The following is a 23,503-nucleotide window of genomic DNA, read 5'->3' as shown; positions in this document are numbered from 1 at the left end:
AGTGATTGTCCCACACTATTTGTTAGTGGCGTGGCCTCAGTTGGAGTATTGTGTCAAGTTCTGGGAACCACACTTTAGGAAACATGAGGATAAGTTGGAGAGCGTCCAGAGGACAGCAATGAAAATGATAAAAGGTTTAAAAAAACCTGATCTATGAAGAAAGGTTAAAACAACTGGACATATTTAGTCTTGATTTTAAAAAAAATTGAGGGGGAATACGATAAGGGCTGTTATAAAGAGGATGGTGATCAATTGTTCTCCATGTCCCCTGAAGGTAGGACAACAAATAGTCCACTTAATCTGCAGCAGGGAAGATTTAGGTTAGCTATTAAGCAAAACTTCCTAATTATGAATACATTTTAGCACTGAAACAGGTTTCCAAGCGAGGTTGTGGAATGCCCATCATAGGAGATTTTTAAGAACAGGTTAGACAAGCACCTGTTAGGGATGATCTAAGTATATTTAGTCCTGCCTATGTGCAAGGGCCTGGATTAGATGACCAGAGGTCACTTCCAGTGCTTCATTTCTGTGATTCTCTAATTATTTATTTACAGTAGCACCTAGAAGTACCAATCAAAATTGTGCTAAACACTGTACAAACACATACTGAGGGACAGCCTGTGCTTCCCACCCACAGCTTACAGCCTGACTAGACAAGCCAGCCAAAATGTAGGAGGGACAACAGATACAGAAGTCAAGTGACTTCTCCAGGGTTACATAGCAAGTCAGTGGCAGAGCTGGAAACTGAACATAGGTCTCCAACTCCTGCCTTCCTGTTTAGTGCCCTATCTTCTAGACTATGCTGGACAGGAACTGTATAACAAGCTTGAAATTGCAAGAGTTCAGTAAGCTGCATCAGAAGAACTTTCAAAGCAAAATAAAATACATTGTGCCTGGTTGCTTTTGATGAATTTGATTTGATTTAGATTTGTTTTGTGACTTTCCTACAGAAACTGTGATAGTGTCTTGGAGCAAAAGTAAATAAACTAGTGAGCCAATATAAACCCTCTCAAGGTTTGTTGTAGCAAAAGTTATAGCACATAAATGTAACACTTGACCCCATCCGCTCTCTAACATGCAAATTCTTTATCTGTCAAAAGAGATCAACTTTTCACCACAGGGATTGCTACAGTAAATTCATTTTAGGATGATTTTACCTGGCTTTCTGTTTTACTGTATGAACAATAGTCATCCAGTTCCCGAATGATGTTATCACAACAATCTGAGTTAAATAATTCTTGGTTCTCTAGTGACATCAAAACCAGATTCAGAATTTAAAAGTTAATGCATTAATCTCACTGTCGCCCTTTTCCAATACAGATAGATTTGAAAGTAAATAGAAAATCCCATCTTAGGTGCTTTAGTATATTAGATTTTTCTTTCTACATTTTCTATTTCTGGAACCACAATTTAGAATAAGTCCTTGCCAGAATGACCAGGAATTGTTTTGCTCAAAGAACTGTGAAAGCTACTAAAGTGAATTCATTTCAGTGGTCTCATCTCAGTTTCAAGGTCACCATTCCTCAGCACTGTTGTCAGTCTGGGCTCATCAGAACAACTCCACCTCAGTGGAAAGCCAAGTACAATTACACATAAAGACAGACTAATGCAGTCTAATTCCAGGTGGTTTATCTGAGGTTGAGGTGAACTCTTAGAGGTCTGGGGGTTTCAGAACTGATTCTTTTTCTTTTTTTTAATGAAACCTTTCTAATTAAAGAAAGTGTAGCAAGATCAAAAGATGGACCTTTCCTAGGCCCCAATTCAGCAATATGCTTAGGCACGGGGCTAACTTTAAGCACAATAGTCCTATCTAAACAGGGCCATAAGTGCATTTTATATGCCCAAAAGCACTTTCTATTCTTGTGCCAGCCAACTATAAAATGAACATTTATTTCTTTCCCTGGCTTTTTTTTTCCTGAAACCCTCTGCATTTAGAACCAGATTCTGCCAATCTTGCTCATGTTGAGTAATACCTTCTTCAGAAAGTGGTCCCATTAGTATTCATGTGTCCCTCTGTAGAGTAAGGTACTGTACTACTCAATATGAAGGAGGGAAGCAGAAGCTGCCCTTCACTTTTGTTTGACTGGCATTCGTGAATTTACAGAACACCTGTTTGATTTCTCAAATGGACCGATTGAAAGAATTATAGACAACATATGTATTTTCATATAACCAAGCAATCTGTTATTTTTCATAAGCAAAGTCTTAAAATCTTTTTTTTATTCACCTATAGATACATACGGCAATCAAGGCAAAACATAGTCTTTGTATTAAAATAATTGACTTGTTCTGCTCTTACCACTCCTTCACAAACTCTAGCGTAAGGACAGATAAACATAGTAATTTGAGCACAAGTCTAGGTGATAGGAATTCTTGCATGCAAATTTCTAGCTTTGGCACTGATTACTTCTGAGTTCTTGCACAATTATATGACATGCTGAGTGCCTCTTGGGAGGTGCTGAGCACTGCTGAAGTCAATGGGAGTTGGGGGTACTCAGTGTTTGTAGAGGACGCGGGCAAACTGACAGACAAGATGTGCTTCAACCAAAGACCATAGAGAGCATGTCTGCACCTGAGTATGGGTTATCCCAATCTCCAGACCCTGAATTATTGATCTCCTAGTGCCATCTTGTCTTCTTGCCTTGTCATTCTGAGAGCTTTCAGTTCCGCTTCTAGTATGCATTTCTGTGTTAACCTTGGTCTGCAGCATTGCACCTTATCCTAGGGATTCCAGTCCAACACTTCCCTTGTTATGTTATTTGGGTCTTTCCTTCATGTATGGCCTAGCCATCACCTTTTTGTTTCCATAATTTCCTATCCTGTCTTTATAATCATGAGTATTATAATACTCCCTCACACCATTTTTTTTTAAATAAAAAGGGGTTTTTGTACGTACAAAGTATTGAAGAAGTCTCCTTTACAGGTCCTTTGCACCCTTGTTCAAAGCCCAGACATCAGAAATTACATTTGTGTGTTGGGGGAGGAGGAGGCAAGGGGGGTTGGTTTTTGTTTTTTCTGGAAGTATTCAATTAAATATGTGATCTATAATGGATGTAATTTTCTTTGATATAGCAATAATTTGTTGTCCCTACTCCTGTATCCATATAATGTTACCTCCTGCTCTAGTAGCTCTGCCTCTCTTTCTGCTAGCAGTTTAAGATTTGTGGTATCCTCTGCTTCCCTCTAAGTTGTGAAGCTGGAAAGAAAAAGTGTAAAATTACTTGTGTGCACAAGCATGTATAAGGGTGGGTGCAAAGTAGATGAATGCAACTGATGGTTTCATTTTCTGTGATGTATTGTTTTTCAACTCTGGCACAAACGGTTTTGACAGCCCATTTTTCTGTATCAGGGACTTTCCCCTTCCTCCTCACCCCACCCCTTCTTCAGATGAAGCACTCTTAAGGACAGCCCTAGTAATCCAGTAGTGATACTTTGATACTGAATAATAAGCAAACTGCCATTCTAAACCAATGAATGAATCTCTCTCATTTCTATCTCCAGTCAAGACCTATATATTGCTCCCTCCCACTCCTATAGATATAGCGTGGTAGTGAAAACAAGCCCTCAGACAGGGTTTTCTTTGGCAACTAGCCTGAGTCGCTATCATACCACTATGGCCTCACTTTGGTTTTTTTGCACACTAACTTGAGCAGAGTCAGTGCATGTACATCTGCCCAATCTGAGAATTACATGTCCCAACTGCAGTGTAGACATGGCCTCAAGGTATTCCTACACTGCAGTTAGAGGTCTGACTGCAGTATGAGTCGACATAGCTGAGCTAAGTAGCTTGAATAACAATAGCAGTGAGGCTGCAGCAGCATGGCATAGGTGGCAGTGCAGGGTCCTAGATGAGCTTGTATGGCATTTGCTGCAGCAGCTTCACTGCTATTATTACTCAAGCTAACTAGATCAAAGTTAGCTCAGGTATGTCTACTTGTGCTGCAATCATACCTCTAATTGCAGGGTAGACAAAACCTTAACCATTCTCCTAGTCAGCCACATACCCTACCTTTTCCTTATTCCTTTTTTATCACAAGAGCCACACAGCCCATCGGCCTCTGTTCTCTTGTTACTGTGCTGCCATCGTATGGTGGTGCCTTCTGATCTATGGAGGTTATGACAGCAGAAGTATTGTGTTCATCCTCTTTGACTTCCTGTCTAACACAGGCCATAGAATTTCCCCAAAGTAATTCCTGGAACATGTCTTTTAGAAAAACTTGCAAGTTTGATTTAAAAATTGTCAGTGGTGAAGAATCCACCACAACTCATAGTAAATTACACCAATGGTTAATTAGCCTCACTGTCAGAAATTTGTTTTATTTCCATTCGTAATCAATCTAGCTTCAGCTTCCAGCCATTGGATCATGTTGTATCATTCTCTGCTAGACTGAAGAGCCCATTATTACATATATATTCCCTATTTAGGTATTTAGACCTCTATAATTCTGTCACTATAAGGCATGTTTTCTAAGCCTTTAATCATTCCTATGGCTCTTCTCTGAATCCACTCCAATTTATCAACATGCTTCTTCAATTGTGAACACCAGAACTGGACACACTATTCCAGCAGTGGTTGCACCAGTGCCAAATATAGAGGTAAAATAATCTCTCCACTCCTACTTGAGATTCCTCTGTTTATGCATCCCAGGATTGGCTTTTGCTCTTTTAGCCACATCACATTGGGAGCTATGATCCCCAAATCTTTTTCATCATCCCTGCCACCCAGGATCAAGTCCCCCATTCTGTATTTGGTCTGCATTGTTTGTTCCTAGATGTATATATTTAATCTTATTAAAGCCCATATTGTTTGCTTGTGCCTAGTTGACCAAGTGATCCAGATTGCTCTGAATCAGTGATCTGTCCCCTTCATTATTTACCACTCCCCCAATTTGTGTCATCTACAAACGTTATCAGTAATAATTTGGTGTTTTATTTCCATCACTGATTAAAAAAAAATTAAAATCGCATTGGGCCAAGAGCTGATCCTCAAACTCCACTGGAAGCACACCCACTCAATGACAATTCCCCACTTGCAGTTACATTTTGAGATCTATCTGTGAGCCAATTTTTAATCCACCTAATGTGTGTCATGTTAATTCCATATTCTAACTTTTTAATCAAAATGTTGTGTGGTACCAAGTCAAATGCATTTGAAAATCTAAGTATATTACATCAACACTATTACCCTTATCAACCAAACTTGTAATATCATCACAAAAAAATACCAGGCTACTTTGACAGGATCTATTGTTCATAAACCCTTGTTGATTGACATTAATTTCATTACCCTCTTTTAATTCTTTATTAATCAAATCCTGTATCAATCACTCCATTATCTTGCCTGGTATCGATGTCAGGCTGCCAGGCCTATAATTACCCATGTCATCCTGTTTACCCTTTTTAAAAGTAATACTGACTTTCTTCCACTCTTCTGGAATTCCTCAGTGCTCCAAAATTTACTGAAATTCAGCATTAACAGTCCATGATCTCCTCAGATAGCTCTTTTAAAACTTTTGGAATCTAGTTATCTGGACCTGCTGAATTAAAAACATCGAAGTTCGCTATCTTCTGTTTAACATCCGCCAGAGATAGTGGAATGGAAAGAGTGTTGTTATCACCATATGATGAGATTATGTTATTTGTTTTTCTTCCAAATACAGAACAGAAATATTTGTTGAATACTTCTGCCTTTTCTGCATTATTATTGATAATTCTACCATTTCCATCTAGTAATGGACCAATAACATTGTCAGGATTTTTTGTTGTTGTTCCTAATACATTAAAAAAACTTCTTATTGTCCTTAACTCTGCTCCAACCTATTCTTCCTCCTAGTAGATCCAATTGCACCCTGCCTCTGCCCAGTGATTAACCTCATGATTCATTGCACAGCATCATATCTGTTTGGAATCACTTGTAAAATTTTATCTTAGAAACTTAAAAGAGGAGAGGAAAGAAAGGACCAATATCCATCAATGTCCATCCTCATCTTCAGTCACAGTAAATCATATGGGATATGGCCAACTGATTTTAACAGACAATCCCTGCTTAGTTCTCCAGAGGAAGCTCCCCCCTCTCCCAGCTATAATATCTGTAGTCTATACCTTGCTGCTGGTATATGTTTTTTGGCATGATATCAAGTTATGAAAAAGTACAGATGTGATTAATACTCAGGGAATTTTCCTCAGCACTAGTAGCAGTAAGAAAGAAATACATATTTTGTAGAATTCCATTCCTTGGTGTTAAGACACCACTGCAATGGTACATGGTATAAGAGCAGAGTAGAATAAATTAAAGGAAACAATGGTTATGTGCTGAATAGGAATTCATATATATACATGAGGCTGAAACTAATGAAAAGGACTGGGGGGGAAAAATCACCTTTTTTACTTTACTCTGTAAATGTGTTAGAAAATATTTTGAGTTCTCTATCTTGTTTTCAATTATTTCAACTTGTGTTATAATAAAATGCCTTGAATTGACAATTTTTGGTTTGATTGCAATTCCCTCCAAAGATGTTCCTGATTCCCTAGGGCCCGTTCTCTGGGAACTGCTTTCTTCTTTTTCCCCCTCTAAGATGGTTTATGGGTCTCCGTACCTCTAAGGGCAGCCAGTCATCAACAAGAGCCCTTAACCCAGTGTTATTCTGCTTTAGCTGGAGTGGGTTTCAATGGCCTGGGTTCTTAACTGCTAACTGATGGTGCCTCCACCTGATTGTTTAAGGTATTCAGGAGCCCAAGCATCGCTTCCTATTTGGTTTTGACTATTGCTGACCCAGTACTTCTCCCTGTACCTAGCCAGATGCCTCATACATACTCCCTTTTTTCAGGTTGCTCTGAACCTCTGGGGATGAAATCAGGGCATATACAGGACTATCAGATTACTGCCTCCAGCATCTTCAGAACACTCAACATGGACATGTTCACTTGGGAACCTAGGAAAGCCCGGCTAGACAAACAAGGCAAAGTGAATGCCTGGACTTCAGGTCATAGTGATCAGTCACAGTGGTTGCAGGTAAAGTTTCACTGTTTCACTAATGTTCTTAGTGTCTGTCTATATTCTCTATGTTCTTGTACTGGAAAGTTTTGTTGATTTAGAATCAAATCTTGCTTTTCTCACCTGAGTACATAGGGAATAATAACAGTGGAACCCATCTACATCAGCTGCACATGGGAGATAAGGCTCCAGAGAGCCCACACTTGGATGCCTGCATCCCACTATCTCTCAGAGCACTACATTGTTGTTCAATATGTGCCACCACGCAGAAAGGCATGGTGAGGGTGGGTCTACAAACTGAATTAACCTAATCTTCCCCTCCATCCATTTATGAGGTGCTAGCAGCCATGAGTATTACTACAGCTAATGAACTCAAATAGTGGCTATGGGTTACTGTACTGGATGCTTGACTGCCTGTTGAGAGAGATTCTATCCCCCAGCCCTAGCAAAACTCCCTGGGACAAAGCTCATTTACTTGAACTTTTGCATAAGGTGAGCAAATTTGGCTCCTAGGAGTTACCTTAGTCTAATTGAAACTATTCAAAATTACCTTCCCCCAACACTTTTGAATCTAATAAGATTGATTCAACACATGGATTCATTATGAAGCTGTTCACAAAGGTTGTTTTCAGTCTAAAAGTGATTTATAGAAGTTACTGCTAGGCTAATGGGAAAGATAGCAACAAATCACCATATGGAAGCCTATTTTACCAGTCATTGTGACATTTACATTTTTGAACTGTTGTATGTTGCAGTGTTTTGAGACAACTGCCGGTTTGAAATGGAATTCTCAGCATGAAACCTCAATAGCACTAGAGGTGTGCTACTAACCCCCTGCAAGCTTTTCACATATAAATTATAACTTATTAGCTTTTTTACCCACAGTTGCTAAGCAATTTAGCAATGTGATTACTATCTCCTCTCTAAGCTTATACACAGAGGGAAAAGAAGTAGTGATTGTATTGTCTATTTAACATTTGAATAATTAAAGATGTCTGGATTTGGTGAACTTTTGTTAAAAACAGTCTATCGAAATACAGTAATGTTTTAAGTCATTTTAGTTTTTTTCGGGAGGAAGTGGTTATTGTGTTTTGTGGTGAAGGAATGGAAAAGAGTGTCTCGCCACCAAAAAGAGAGGCAAGCCAGATCTAGGGTAATTTTGTCTCTGTTGCTAATCCAAGGGAACCAGTAGCATTCAGAGGCTATAAAGAAATGCTCTGTGATGTTTTATTCTATTGAGGGTGACAATGGATTTGTCGTTGTCTACAGATGGTAAGGGAGTTAGGGAGCTGCCAAACAGAGGAAATGACAGCATTTCTTGTTTTCTAACATTTTCTGTTTTGTTCAAAATGCTTTTTCCTCTCTTTTTCTTCCCTTCCCTCAAACTAACTTGAGTATGCAAATTAATTCACATTGCATTCATTTGATTGCTGGCAGGTTTTCCACGAGTCAGTCAATAAACTTATGCCTTTTTTTTTTCTTCTTAAAATATGCAAGTCTATAAAGCAAGTTAAATCTGGAAGGAAGTCTTTTGTTTTTAACTTTCATAATATGATTGCAGAACATTTCATGGGAGCATGACTATTTTCTTTCCTTTAACTTAAAATAACATGCTGTGGATAACGGGAAGTTGTTATATTTATAGTACTTTTGCTAGAAAATACTAACTATGTTTCAGTAAAACCGGAGACATTAAACCATTTCAGTTTTCAATGCATAGACTAGTTATTTTGTACTGTCTCTAAATTCATATGCTTCAGTTATTGAAGTGCCCAAACACTTCAAGTCTAAGTAACAGCTCTGTAGGAAAGAGGAGATAGCTATCATTTAAATTAGTCTCATTGTTTTTCTCTTTGCTTTTGGTCCCTGTAGGAAATTTCCTTTATACTCATCACATTGCAACTTTATAACATAGTGACTGCTTTTTCACAATGCTGCTTTCACAGAATCTAGTAAAACATTATTTGTAGGAAAAAATGTATAAAAGCAAAGTTATACATTTTTTCCCTCAATAGCTGCATGTTAGTATGGAGGCTCCTCCTTGCAGCTCCATATCTAAGGTTGTGTTCTAAAATATGCTTAAATTGAGGCATAAATTCATGTTTTTCTCTAAAAAAGGTAGCCCATCAGTATGAAACTTCACAGTATTAGCTATTATGCCCTTTGTATTTTCTGTACAGACTTTATTTAGATATAAGCTTTCATGGGTAAAAAACCTCACTTCTTCAGATGCATGGAGTGAAAGAGGATGGGTATATCCACTTTCCTACAGAGTTTTTACCTAGACTTGAAGTGTTTGGGCACATCAATAACTGAAGCATATGAATTCAGAAGCATTGGACTACAGTACTTTCACTTCATGCATCTGAAGAAGTGGGATTTTTTTACCCACAAAAGCTTATGCCTAAATAAAACTGTTAGTCTTTAAGGTGCCACTGGACTCCTTGTTATTTTTGTGGATACAGACTAACATGGATATCCCCTGATACTTGTACAGTCTTTGTTTTGTTTATCTTTATTTGATTTTTTATTAAGAAGTCTTTAACATTGGGCTCCGGTTGAAATTGGTCCTTGGCCCTTCAAACTTTCATTGTTGACTGATGTATTTTAAAAAAAATTATGGGTCTACATAAATGTTGGTAGAAAGATGTATCCTGAGTAGATCTGATGCAACTTGTTGTTTGGGGGGAAAATATTGATTTTAGGATGATAGCTGAAAGATTATGTTCCAATAGTTGCCAACATATTTGTGTAATGTGAATAAACATTTCTGACTATTTATGGCAGCTGTTGATTCACAGGAGATTTGGGATAAAATCTTCTCCAACAGCAACTGCATCTCTGACCTTATGCAGGTGTGCTCCCTAAAAATAAATATATATATATATATATATATATATATATATATATATAAAATTTTTTAAAACCCTCCATCTTTAAGTATTTTAAAACTTGGAAATTAATATAGGAAAAACTTTGTTGTGAAGTAGTAATACACAATCCACCTGATGCTAACCCACAAAAACAAGAAAATGAGGAGTTAAGCCACCCCAGTACATACCCTCTATTTCCCTCATCTCCTGGCATGCACCTTATCATAACCACAACTATTGTACATGCGCTGTAACTGTAAGTCTTCCCACTTGGGGATGCCAGCCTCCCAACAAAACACACTATTACTCCATATCCATAACTAATTATGGGAGGAAGTAGTTTGGTAAAGGGGTGTGTGGAGATGGCTTGTGAAATTCACTGGCCTATGTTACACAAAAGGTCAGATTAGATTATCATAAAGGTTTCTTCTGGCCTTCAAATTTATAGATCTATGAATGCATCATACACTCCCCAAGCACCTTCAGAGGACTTCTGTTTGAGTTAAAATCCTGAGTCTTGTGGACTCTTTCATCCCTCCTCCTGCTGTAAAGGCCACATTTTTATTCTACAGGAAAATAACCTATTTCAAAGCCATGCAAGAGCATCTGCTAATTTGCTATTCAATAATGTGACCATTACCCCTGCCAACTACTCTCTGCTGTCTCTCATTTCCTAGGCAAATAGAAACAGAATTTACCAGCATAGAAAACCATAGTCTATGCCCCTTGATCAAGACTGAGATGAGGGAGTAGGTTTCAGAAACTTTGCACTCATGAACACTGCTCTTTAAGGGATTTAGAGAGACAAAGTGGGTGAGGCAACATATTTTATTGGACCAACTTCCATTGATGAGAGAGACTAGCTTTGAAGCTTACACAGAGCTGTTCTATAGGTCTTTTTAAGGGTTGTCTTTTTTGGGGAGACAGCTTTTTGAAACTACACATATAACAGTTATCTTAACAAAAACCAAAATATGTTAACTAAAAGCAAGATATATTAAAAATAAAGAAATGTAATTAAAACAAAAGAAATCATTTGCTTAATATATCTCGGTGTAGTCTTCTCATAGTCTTTTCTGTCTAGTTACAAACCTAACAGGAAATAGCTTATATTCCTTAAAAAGCATTCCCCTCTTTCTTACTTCTCTGATTTGCCTGTCAACATTGCTTGCTGCACTAAATACCAACTCTTCTTGCTGTTTCCAGAGATGTTTCCTATCTAGTCCCTGTGACTGGGTCATCTTGCAAGTTCAGACATATCACCATTGTTTTCAGACAGCCAACGCCACTTCCCAAACTTGTTTCCTCCAGTTACCTACATATAAGTAGGATTTTCAGTTGTTGCTTTATCTAAGGGATGAGCCATTGAGAATACAAAGATTCTTAAGTATGATTAATATCTGTCTTTCAAAGGCTTACTGACCAGTCTCAGGGACAGCATTTCACAGACAACTCTGCACATCTCTGCCTGTGACAGCATCTGTCAGACCTTTTCTGACCCCCGCTGGATGCACTGGTGCCTCAATGCCCCTTGCTCAAGGAAACCCACTCCAGAGAAGCTACCAACAACATGTAGTCCTCCAAAGGCCTAGAAGGGCCAGGAGGAGACAATGACTAATTGGGAGTCAGCAGGCCAGTTATGAAGGCTAGCCTTCTTCTCAGGGCAGAATTCGGTGAGACTGGACAGTGCTACACAGAATCCCAGGGCCTTTCCTTCAAGCACCACAACTAAGCACTTGTATGTGAAGCTTTATTTCTTTATTTATAGGCCCAGACAACCAAATTCTGAGGGTTTTTTTTTACAGTGTTTAGAGACTGCTGTTGAATTAATGGCATAGGTTGCCCTGCTCCAAACAGGCAGCCAAAACTTGTAGACTAAGGGTTGTGATAGACCCAGGCCAGCTGGGAACAGCAGAGTAGTAGAAGGGAGATATACTGGCCACTGGATAAGCAGTTTTCTGTTCCCTGAGTGACCAGAGCAGGGGCTGCTCCAGGCTAATGAGAACACCTCTGTCATAAACAGATAAGAAAAGTTAATAGCACAGAAGTACTTTATATCTCTTTGACTATAAAGGGTTAACAAGTTCAGTAAGCCTGGCTGTCACCTGACCAGAGGACCAATCAGGAGACAGGATACTTTCAAATCTTGAGGGAGGGAAGTTTGTGTGTGTGCTGTTAGTTTTGGTTGTTCACTCTGGGGGCTCAGAGGGATCAGACGTGCAACCAGGTTTCTCTCCAGTCTCTCCAACACAGGCTCTTATAAGTTCAGACTAGTGTGTACTAGGTAGATAAAGCGAGTTAGGCTTATGGTTGTTTTCTTTATTTGCAAATGTGTATTTGGCTGAAAGGAGTTCAAATTGGTACTTTGCTGAAAAGATTTTAATTTGTACTTGCATACTTAGGCTGGGAGGCTATTCCCAATGTCTATAGCTGAAAGACCCTGTACCTATTCCATTTTTTTTTAAATTTACAAAGATAATTTTTACTGTTTTTTCTTTCTTTAATTAAAAGCTTTTCTTGTTTAAGAACCTAATTGTTTTTTTTATTCTGGTGAGACCCCAGGGGATTGGGTCTGGATCCACCAGGGAATTGGTGGGGAGAAAGGAGGGAAGAGTGAGAGAGAGGCTGATTTCTCTCTGTGCCAGGATTACTTTCTCTCAGGAAGAGTCTGGGTGGAGGAAAGAGAAGGAGGGAGGAAGGTGAATTGTCCTCTCTGTTTTGTGATTCAAGGAGTTTGAATCACACAGTGATCTTCCAGGGTAACCCAGGGAGGGGAAGCCTGGGAGAGGCAACGGTGAGGGAAAGGGTTTACTTTCCTTGTGTTAAGATCCAGAGGGTCTGGGTCTTGGGGGTCCCCGGGCAAGGTTTTGTGGGGACCAGAGTGTACCAGGCACTGGAATTCCTGGTTGGTGGCAGCACTACAGGTTCTAAGCTGGTAACTGAGGTTAGAGGAATTGAACATGGTCTCCAGTATCAGATGTTGTCTTGGAGCTTTTGCACCAATATGCTTAGATATCAGTTGGAATAACTCTTAATTTTACTTATGTTTTCAGCATAATGCAGGACCACTGTTTTTACCTTCTGAGATCCTGATGATGTGAGGCACAGATGGAGAGTCTCTTCAAAATAAGTCATCACTTTCTTTGTGTTATATTTGCAGAAAATAACATCTGTCTGTGATACCATTTTGTGCAAACTTAGGATCTGTGTGTCTTCTTTTGTACAGACTCTTTTCTGTTTAGTAAAAGAGTTGCATGTTCATTTTCTAGATAATCAAACAAAAGATATATTATTATTGATTTGTTGGAACAGACCCTGTGGTTCCTTTAGTTTGTTTTATCATATGCTTCTGAGGAAAACAGAATCCTTAAAGCTGGTATAAATTGCATCTGATTAGTCCCCTGGCATGGGGGGATCTCCAGTGGCATAAAGCCATTCATGCCACACCTTTCTATTTTTCCCTTGGAAAAAGTGAATGGACCAAGAATGGGAGGGAAACATGACTAGAGTGCATCGAGCTCCAATGATCTATGGCTGGTGTAATGTCCCGTAGGTGCCAACATAAATTGGAGCACCTAATTCTGGAGTCAAAATGCCCTTGGCAGCCCTGGGAATTGCAAAAGTGCAAAAATGGTATACAATCAGCTTTCCCACGCACTTCAAATCCTGTGTTATAGGGCATTGCAAATTGAACATGAGCTAACAATGTGATGCAGTTGCAAAGAAGGCTAATATTCTGGGATTCTATTAACAGGAGTGTCATATGTAAGACATGTGAGGTGATTGTCCTGCTCTGCTTGGCACTGGTGAGGCCTCAGCTAGAGTATTGTGCCCAGTTTTGAGCACCACACTTTAAGAAAGATGTGGACAAATTGGAGAGAGTCCAGAGGAAAGCAGCTAAAGTGATTAAGATTTAGAAAACCTGATCTATGAGGAAAAGTTAAAATAGGCTTCCAATGGAGGTTGTGGAAGGATTGGAAGATTTTAAGAACAGATTAGACAAACACCTCTCAGAGATGGTCTAGGTTTACTTGGTCCTGCCTCATCATGGGGGGCTGGACTAGATGACCTCCCAAGGTACATTTTAACCCTACATTTCTATGATTCTATCACTTCGGTCTTGCCTGGATTCACTTGAGTTAGCTGCTCTTCACCCAAGAGCTGGTCTCTTGTAGGCATTCTGATATTTTAATAGTGATAATGGTTTCATCTGCTGAGAATGAGATATGTAGTTGAATGTCATCAGCATACTGTTGGTGGCTAAGCCCATGGTGTCTCATTATTTCTCCTGTAATCTCATGGATAGCTCAAGAATTGAAAAATATAGAGAGAGATTGTAGAGCTGACTCCCCCTAATCCCCCAACTCTGCCCTTTGCCAAGTAGAGCTTATGTGGATCCTAGGATCTAGCCCATAAGTGTGTTAGGATTCGGTCCTTAATTTCCAGAGTTCAAAACTTAATGCTATAAATATTATCATCTGCCAACCTGTGCAGCAGAATTTCAGATTATAAATAAACCATTACATGAAAGCATATAGCTTGTTTATGATTGTCCCATACAGAGACTTTTTAACACAAGTAATTTAAAAAGTTACTGTGTTCTTTGGGTGACTTTTAATGGTCTCGTGTCAGGAAATTTTAGTTTAGGTTTTTCTCATGGACAAAGAGTCAGTGTGTCATCAGAAGTTTATATAGTGCTTCACAGAAAAGTATTTGGTGTTAGAAATAATTATTATTGTGTTAGAATTTACATGGATTCTTTTAATTGCTGGTTTCATAATTTGACAAGGAGTGAAAAATATCCTAGGTAAGAGGATACAAGTACATTTAATAGTGGATTGGTTTTAGTTTTTATACTAAGAATATTCTTTCTGGCATCATTTTATATTTTGAATTAAGGCCAATTGTTTAATTAAAATGGGTTCATTGAATCAGAAGTATATTTTCTCTTCATTGACTAATTTTAAAAACTGCTGAAAGTTGGAATAAGGAAAAATGCTAGTTTAAGAGCAATTTGGGTAATTAACAGAATGAGAAAATTATATGGTTTCTTGGCTATGGCTGTGGCTTGGAGTACATAAACAGCATGTTATGACAGTGTTTTTAAGATATAAAAGTATTTGGTGGAAATTGTAAGCTTAATTATAATATGTCATAAAAGTAGATGAATCCTGCCATGCAGCTCCACTGAACCTCAGCCAGTACCACCAGAGTAGGAGAGGGGAATTATAACCCTTTAAAATCTTAGCCAACTCTTTCTCCTGTGCACCCTCACAAAAGGCTTCTCTCCTGCATGTGCGCTCTTTCTCTCCACCAGGAGATCTGGTATCCTCTAAATATAGTGGATTTGGTTGTTTTAGAGGGTGGGGGTAGGGGAGAAAATTGTGTGATGACTGTTTAACCTCCCTTATCCACCCATTGCCTGCAGGAGTTCATGACTGTCTTATAATTTCTCAAGTATCAGAGGGGTAGCCGTGTTAGTCTGGATCTGTAAAAGCAGCAAAGGGTCCTGTGGTACCTTATAGACTAACAGACGTTTTGGAGCATGAGCTTTCGTGGGTGAATATCCACTTCGTCAGATGCATGTATATTCACCCACGAAAGCTCATGCTCCAAAACGTCTGTTAGTCTGTAAGGTGCCACAGGACCCTTTGCTGCTTTTATAATTTGTTGTTTTTCTGCTACAGTTCTTCAGTTTTAGTTCACTGATGATCAAAGATGAGAAGGTAGATAATTGAGGAAAGACCTAATATGGTGGGAACAATTTAATGAACAGAGGTGATGAATGGTGGGTAGGTGAGTGACTCTTACTTTTGTATTGTTTGTGAAGAATTTAAAGTGTTGGTGCTGGAATCTATCTGTTGATATGTTGAGGCAGGAGGCATTGATATTGTTCCTCAGAGTTTTCCATGTGGGATGGGTGAGGTTTATAAACATTGTTTCTAATGAGCTCTCTACATCTTGAATGATCTCTATGATCATTGTTCTAATGCTCTCTCTAGATCTAGAGCCCAAGCTGGGTTCAGTTATGGGAACTAGTGGATGTAACAACTTCCAGTTTAGATAGAATGGGAAAAAATCCCATTGGACAGTGTCCTTTAAAGGATTCTCTCTCTTGTACAATCAGCCTGATCTCAGTGCCAGGTTGTACAGCAATTGTTCCATCCAGTTGTTCCAAAGACCAACAGATGAATATTTCTGGAAGGTTTTCTTAGGCTTTGTTTACGCTATGGAAGTAAGTCGATCTAATTTACGCAACTCCAGCTATGTGAATAATGTAGCTGGAGTTGACGTAGCTTAGAATGACCTACTGCGGTGCCTACACCATGCTGGGTCGGTGGGAGACACTCTCCCATGGATTTACCTTACACTTCTCGTTCCAATGGAGTATAGGAGTGGAAGGGAGAGCAATCTGTGGTCAATCCCCGATAAGTGTAGACATGCCCTTATGTTTTCTCTATCTGCCTGATCTCAGAGCAAAGGGACTGTGAGATCATAGTAGTTTTCACACTCAGAAAAGGCTAAGAAGTCGGTAAGTCTGGGAAGCTTTGGAAGGCTTTTCAATATTCCATTAACGTTCACTTACCCTCTGGTTCTCAGTGAGGTGCCTGTAATCGCTTCCCAGACAATCGGGGCTATGAAGCCTGTGGGGTTTCAGATAGTGGAGGGGCAGGTGGTGTGGAAGAAAAGACCTTTGTTTCAGATTTTGTACTGGAATACCAGGAAGAATTTGGGGCAGTCTTGTTTGTTTTAGACTCCCCAATCATTTGAAGATGCCTTTTACTTTTCAAGTTAAGAGGCTGCTGTTGCATCCTGCCTGGAGGTCTTTGTTCAGGCATTCAGTTGTGGCAGCGGATCTTCCCCAGTAGCTCATTGGTCTTGAAAACAGTCTTGTACAAGGTTCTGCAGAGTAACACTCTGATCAGTGTGTATGTGAGCCCACACAGGGAGAGAGTGAAACAGTTTTGAGTTGTGCGTCCATTATTATGTGACTGGTATGCAGTGCTCTTTTTTGTTTAAAATGGTTTAGCTTCTTTGCTTTCCCAGTGATTGGCCAAAACAGGGACTTACATGAAAGCTAATTTTTGGATCAAACTGTGGTTCTAGGACGGTCACAAGCAGCTGGGTATTTTTAAAACATTTTGTAATAATTTCTCTCTTTCTATGGAAAAATAGAGTGCTAATTTAATCACTGAGTGCTGTACAGAGTGTATTGGTTTTTATTAAATCACACAAGTGGACAGACCAAGAGGGACAGGGCATTTCAAAGTAGGAAAAAAAAGTCACTTAAGGACAAAGGCTAGAGAAAAAACATTGCGAGTTAAAATTAATATATTTTAATTAAGTGGGACTGGTTTTGTTCTTTCTTTTTGTCTTTTTCTTTCCTTTTTCTGCAATGCCTTCCTTAACCTCCTGAATGATAAGGATGTAACACACAGGCCTGCTGTTAAGAGACTAATATTTATTTCCTGGCCCCAGTTCCCTGACATGGGTCAGGGTTACAGAAGATTAATTTCCCTGTCATATGACAAGGATTATTACCCACTGACTCTACTGGTTACAGCTACATTTCTCTCCACTTTTTTTTTTATTTTGAAAGTCACATGGAAATAAAACAATACTAGCCTAAAATAACCACAAATTTACACATCTGTAGTTATATACCTGCCATATGATACGTGCCCCCAGTGCCCGTATTGGGTGATGCCTGCAAAGCATGTTCCCTTGCCTTTGCTGTGCTAATGTCACTTCCCATTAATTGAACTAATCAGTGACAAAATGCTCTCCTTTGCATCCAAGGACATTACCTGGGCAATGCACTGGATATCCATTCCTGAGGTCACACTCTAAACCAATGTTTCCTTCATATTGTTTCAAGCAAACTCCATTACTCACAGTTGTTAAAGTGTACGTTGCAGCATTGCCCTTTCCAGAATTGCTTTTGACTCTGCAAAGCTTTGCTTCCCAGTTCGTTTTATGAAAATGTTTATAGTGTGAATTGAATTTAAGCCATCATTTTAAATAAGGCAGCATAAAAATCTGTGTTTATACCGTATTAGCTTTTTAATAATGTCTTTAGGCAATAAAGTCCAGGGCCTCAGTAAGCTCACTGATTTTATATTGGCTGGCCACTTTCAATGAGATTATTAAAAATACAGGTGAGGCAAAGCCTTCAAAAACTTCATATTGCAAGAATTGTTTCTAGGCATCCATGAAATACACAATAGTAGGAGGTAACAGTCTGATTGGTTCTTTGGGTTCTACTTTGTGTAATGATAGTCTGATAGATAGCTCTGAAAGAGAAGGTCCGTTTGAACAGCGGAGCAATTGTATTGATATAACAGTAAAAGCAGTTCCATGGTATAGTCTCGTACTGTATTCAATGAATGATGTTTCCAATTCTTTCTTTTAAAGGCTTTTGTAGAAAAATATAATGAGTTAACTTTGTTACAATGACTGCTACTTATTAAACATAACACATTCATCTTTGGTTATAAATATCTGAGAAGTTTCCCTAAGCAGGCGTTAGCTTTAAGAGTTGCAGGAAAGCACTGTCAATTCCTTTACCACACTTATCATTCCTCTCTGCGTATCACTGCCTTGCAGACAAAAGGAAATTGAATAATGACAAATTTCCCATGACAATAACGGTTTTTGATTCTGATAAAAAGAAACAGGGAGCATAAGCTGAAGCTCTCAAGTTGCTCTGAAAGTGGATATACATAGGCTTTAACTCTGAAGTGTTCATTGTTTTTTCTTTCCTTTTTTAAAAAAGGGAAAAGGCAGACTGGTCAAAATTGCTTAGAGGGAGACGGAAGGGATGGGTATAAAATATGCTGCTTATTCCTTCCTACTCTCTTCCTGCAGTAGCACTGTAAAATGGTGGTTAGTTGTGTCTTAACTACTTATTATTATCATGGCAACATCTGGAGGCTCCAACTGAGACTGGAGCCTTACTATGCTAGACACTGTACAAATGCATAGTTCAGTACAGTTCTTGCCCCAAAATTCCTGCAATCTAAATAAGACAAAAGGTGGGAGGGGAAAAAGATGCATGGAGAGATGAAGCAACTTGGCTGAGGACAAACATCAAGCCAGTATTAGAGCTTGGAGTTGAACTCCTGTCTTCTAGTTTAATGCCCTTGCTGTTGGATCTTACTACTTCTCATTAGCCCTTCTAATATATATAATATTGTCTATGTCCGGGATGATTTAAGTTCTTCCTCAATGTTACTTCATAACTCTGAAAGACAATCACTTACTTTCTTTATACCTCTAATAGATCAAATATAAAAGAGTGCAAAAGGACTGTGAAGCTACTGTTCACTGAATAAAGTTTTGTATTCATTTTGTGTTCCAATTATTGTATTCATAATAGCACTGTTATTAATCTAACCAATACAATAAGGCTGTATTACAAGAATCTGGCTGATTTAACAACATTTTTATTCAACAATTGAGACACTTTCTCCTAGCAATGTTCCGATCCCTGGATTAGTCAAAGTAGATAAAGAGAGATCCATATTTTACTGGCAAATTGTGTATGGGGGGGATATAAAATAAAGTGCTCACCACCCATAGTTGATATTTTTGCAAATATTCACTTTTGGCCAGCACCCCTCTTCCATCCCACCTTTTGAAGAGATCTTCCTGCACAAATGCAGGAGACATGCAGATCTGGGACTCTCCACTCTTTAGAGGTTGCCAGAACACTGGCAGATAACACTTCAGGGTGAATATTGCTATTAAATATTGTTCTATATTTTGGAGATTCTTCAGAAGACAATCAGGCCCTAATCTCCTATCTAGAAATTATATGTATATTTTCAAAGTTTAGGGTAGCGGAAAAGGCAAATAAAAGAGAGAGCATCTGAGGGAACCCCTCGCACTATATGTAACCTCTTTTACTGACCAGAAACAAACATGATAATTGACACCAGTTAGAGGGGCAGATTCTGACTTGGTGTAACTCCACTGAATTCCCAAAGGTATATAGATTATATGGCACCCAATCAGAGAAGAAGCTGAGTACCTTCTACTGCCACTGAACATTCCTTAATAACCTTGCAGGTACGGTCCCTTCACTATAAGACCATTCTTTCTCCCTTTTAATAGCATTTACATTGCTTGATCCTCAAGTAGTAGAAGTGCAGCTTCCCTGTCAGAAAATGTGATGGGGGTGGGGGGAACTTGCTAGAAAACACTCATAGATTATAAAGCAAGAAGGGACTACTGCGGTAATGTAGTCAAACCTCCTGCACAACATAGGCCGTAGGACTTCCTGAATGAATTCCTGTTTGAACTAGAGCGTATATTTTACAAAAACATTTAAAAGTTGACAGTAATGGAGAATCTACCACAACCTTGATAAATTGTTTCAATGGTTCATTACCCCAGCTGTTAAAAATTAGTGCCTTATTTTTAGCATGATACTGAATTTATTTAGTTCCAACTTCTAGCCATTGGATCTTGTGGTGCCTTTGTCTTCTAGTCTGAGGAGCTCATTATAAAAGTTTTGTTCTCCATGTAAGTATTTATCAACTGTGATCAAGTCAACCTTTTAACCTTCTCTTTGTTAAGCTAAATAAATTGATCTGAGGTCTATCAATGTAAGGCATGTTTTCCAGTCCTTTAATCATGGCTCTTCTTTGAACCCTCTCCAATTTATCAACATTCTTCTTCAACTGTGGACACCAGAAGCAGACACAGTGTTCCAGTAAAAACCACACCAGTGCCAAATACCACAGTAAGAGTATGTCTACACTACGGGATTATTCCGATTTTACAGAAACTGGTTTTTTAAAACAGAATGTATAAAGTCGATTGCATGTGGCCACACTAAGCACATTAATTCGGCGATGTGCGTCCATGTACCGAGGCTAGTGTCTATTTCCGGAGCGTTGCACTGTGGGTAGCTATCCCATAGCTATTCCATAGTGCCCGCAGTCTCCCCCGCCCACTGGAATTCTGGGTTGAGATCCCAGTGCCTGATGGGGCAAAAAACATTGTCGCAGGTGGTTCTGGGTACAGCCTCACCCCTGCCTTACCCCTCCCTCCGTGCAAGTAGCAGACAACCGTTTCGTGCCTTTTTCCCTGGGTGAACTGTGTAGACGCCATAGCACGGCAAGCATGGATCCTGCTCAGCTCAAGACAGCAATCATGGACGTTGTAAACACCTCGCACATTCTCGTGCAGTCAGTGCTGAACCAGGACCTGCAAAACCAGTCGAGGAGGAGGAGGCTACGGCAGCGCGGCGACGAGAGTGATGAGGACATGGATACAGAATTCTCTCAAATCACAAGCCCCTGCGCTTTGGAGATCATGCTGGTAATGGGGCAGGTTCTAGCCATGGAATGCTGATTTTGGGCCCAGGAAACAAGCGCAGACTAGTGGGACCACATAGTGTTGCAGGTGTGGGACGATTCCCAGTGGCTGCGAAACTTTCGCATGCGTAAGGGCACTTTCATGGAACTTTATGACTTGCTTTCCCCTGCCCTGAAATGCCAGAATACCAAGATGAGAGCAGCCCTCACAGCTGAGAAGCGAGTGGCAATAGCCCTCTGGAAGCTTGCAACGCCAGACAGCTACCGGTCAGTCAGGAATCAATTTGGAGTGGGCAAATCTACTGTGGGGACTGCTGTGATGCAAGAAGCCAAAGCAATCATTAAGCTCCTGCTACGAAAGGTTATGACTCTGGGAAATGTACAGGTCATAGTGGATAGCTTTGCTGCAATGGGATTCCCTAACTGTGGTGGAGCGATACATGGAACCCATTTCCTTATCTTGGCACTGGAGCACCAGGGTACCCAGTACATAAACCGAAAGGAGTACTTTTCCATGGTGCTGCAAGCACTGGCGGATCACAAAGGATGTTTCACCAACATCCACATGGGATGGCCGGGAAGGGTTCATGACGCTCGTGTCTTCAGAAACACTACTTTCTTTAAACAGCTGCAACGAGGGAATTACTTCCCAGACCAGAAATTAACAGTTGGGGATGTTGAAATGCCTGTAATTATCCTGGGAGACCCAGCCTACCCCTGGATGCCATGGCTCATGAAGCCATACACAGACAGCCTGGACAGTAGTCAGGAGTTGTTCAACTACAGGCTGAGCAAGTGCAGAATGGTGGTAGAATGTGCATTTGTCCATTTAAAGGCGTGCTGCACACATTACTGACTCGCTCAGACCTCAGCCAAACCAATGTCCCCATTGTTATTGCTGTTTGCTGTGTGCTCCACAATCTCTGTGAGAGTAAGGGGAAGATCTTTATGGTGGGGTGGGAGGCTGAGGCAAATCACCTGGCCACTGATTACATGCAGCCAGATACCGGGGTGATTAGAATAGGCCTCCTATTTTCTTAGGAAGCGGTATGCATCAGAGAGGCTTTGAAAACCAGTTTCATCACAGCCTAGGGCGTGGTGTGACTGTTGTGTTTGTTTCTCCATGATGAACCCCCTTTCCCCCCCGATTGACTCATTCCCTGTAAGCCACCCACCCTCCCCCTTCGATTATCGCTTGCTTCCTAAGAAAATAAAATCACTCTCATTTAAAAATCATGTATTCTTTATTAATTAATTATAAAAAGAGGGCGAGAACTGACAAGGTAGCCCGGGTGGGGTTTGGGAGGAGGATAGGAGAGAAGGAAAAGGCCACTAAAAAAATTTCACAATAATGACAGCCTTTTGGTTGGGCTGTCCACTGGGGTGGAATGGGCGGGTGCACGGAGCCTCCCCCCACGCGTTCTTAGTCATCTGGTGGGTGAGGAGGCTAAGGAACATGGTAGGGGGGAGGGTGGTTATACAGGGCTGCAGCGGCACTCTGTGATCCTGTTGCCATTCCTGAAGCTCCACCAGATGCCGGAGCATGTCCGTTTGATCACGCATTAGCCCCAGCATTGCATCATGCCTCCTCCTGCCGCCACCTCTCATCTCGAGCTTCTCTCCTATCCTCATATTGGTCCATCCTATCCTCACAGTCCCTGGCATCTTTCCTGTACTTTGATACCACGTACTTCCACTCATTCAGATGAGCTCTTTCATTACGGGTCACTTCCATGATTTCCGAGAACATTTTGTCTCGCATCTTTTTTTTTCCACCGCCTTCTCTGAGAGAGCCTTCAGGATGGAGGAGGGAGACTTGAAAAATTTGCAGCTGCAGGTGGGAGGGAAAAAAGGGAGAGAAATATAATACTCTTTCACGGTGAACAACACTATTCACCTTACATAGCACATGTGATCTCACTACAAGGTCGCATTTTGCATCTTAATATTGAGTGCCTGCAGCTTTGGTGTTAGAGATCACAGATGCAGGTCCGGGCATCAGAATTCGGCTTGCATGTGGCCATGGTAAACCATTGTTTTTTGGCTTATTCAGCCTTCATATATCCAGTGCCCTCCTTTCCCAAATAGCAAGCAAAGCCTGTTGAGTGCTGCTTCTTTCCTGTTAACCTGCAGCACCAGAACCGCCCCCATCCAATTCTCTGGGATGATCGCTTTGCCCCTCCCCCCACCGCATGGCTGGTATCATGGAAGATCGCTGCTAGCCACCCTCCCCCCCCACTGTGTGGCTGGTAGCAGGGAAGATTCCAGCCAGCCAAATGCGAAAAAGCTCAGCGCCAATCCCCCCCCCCCCC

The 23,503-nt window shown here is 40.3% G+C and overlaps 1 protein-coding gene across 1 annotated transcript in view; it reads left to right on the top strand.

The window, feature by feature from the left end:
* The window catches only part of EDIL3 (EGF like repeats and discoidin domains 3), a 461,020-nt gene that overhangs the window by 355,687 nt on the left and 81,830 nt on the right, over positions 1-23,503 (top strand). Inside the window, exon 9 of the mRNA XM_050944818.1 lies at positions 6,828-7,012. Within this exon, the coding sequence (XP_050800775.1) occupies positions 6,828-7,012 (185 nt within the window). The remainder of the gene's footprint in view (positions 1-6,827; positions 7,013-23,503) is intronic.

Source organism: Gopherus flavomarginatus, chromosome 3 (assembly GCF_025201925.1).
Source record: "Gopherus flavomarginatus isolate rGopFla2 chromosome 3, rGopFla2.mat.asm, whole genome shotgun sequence".
NCBI lineage: Eukaryota > Metazoa > Chordata > Testudines > Testudinidae > Gopherus > Gopherus flavomarginatus.
Note: the sequence above shows the minus strand (reverse complement) of the source record. Positions and strands in the feature narration are given on the sequence as shown.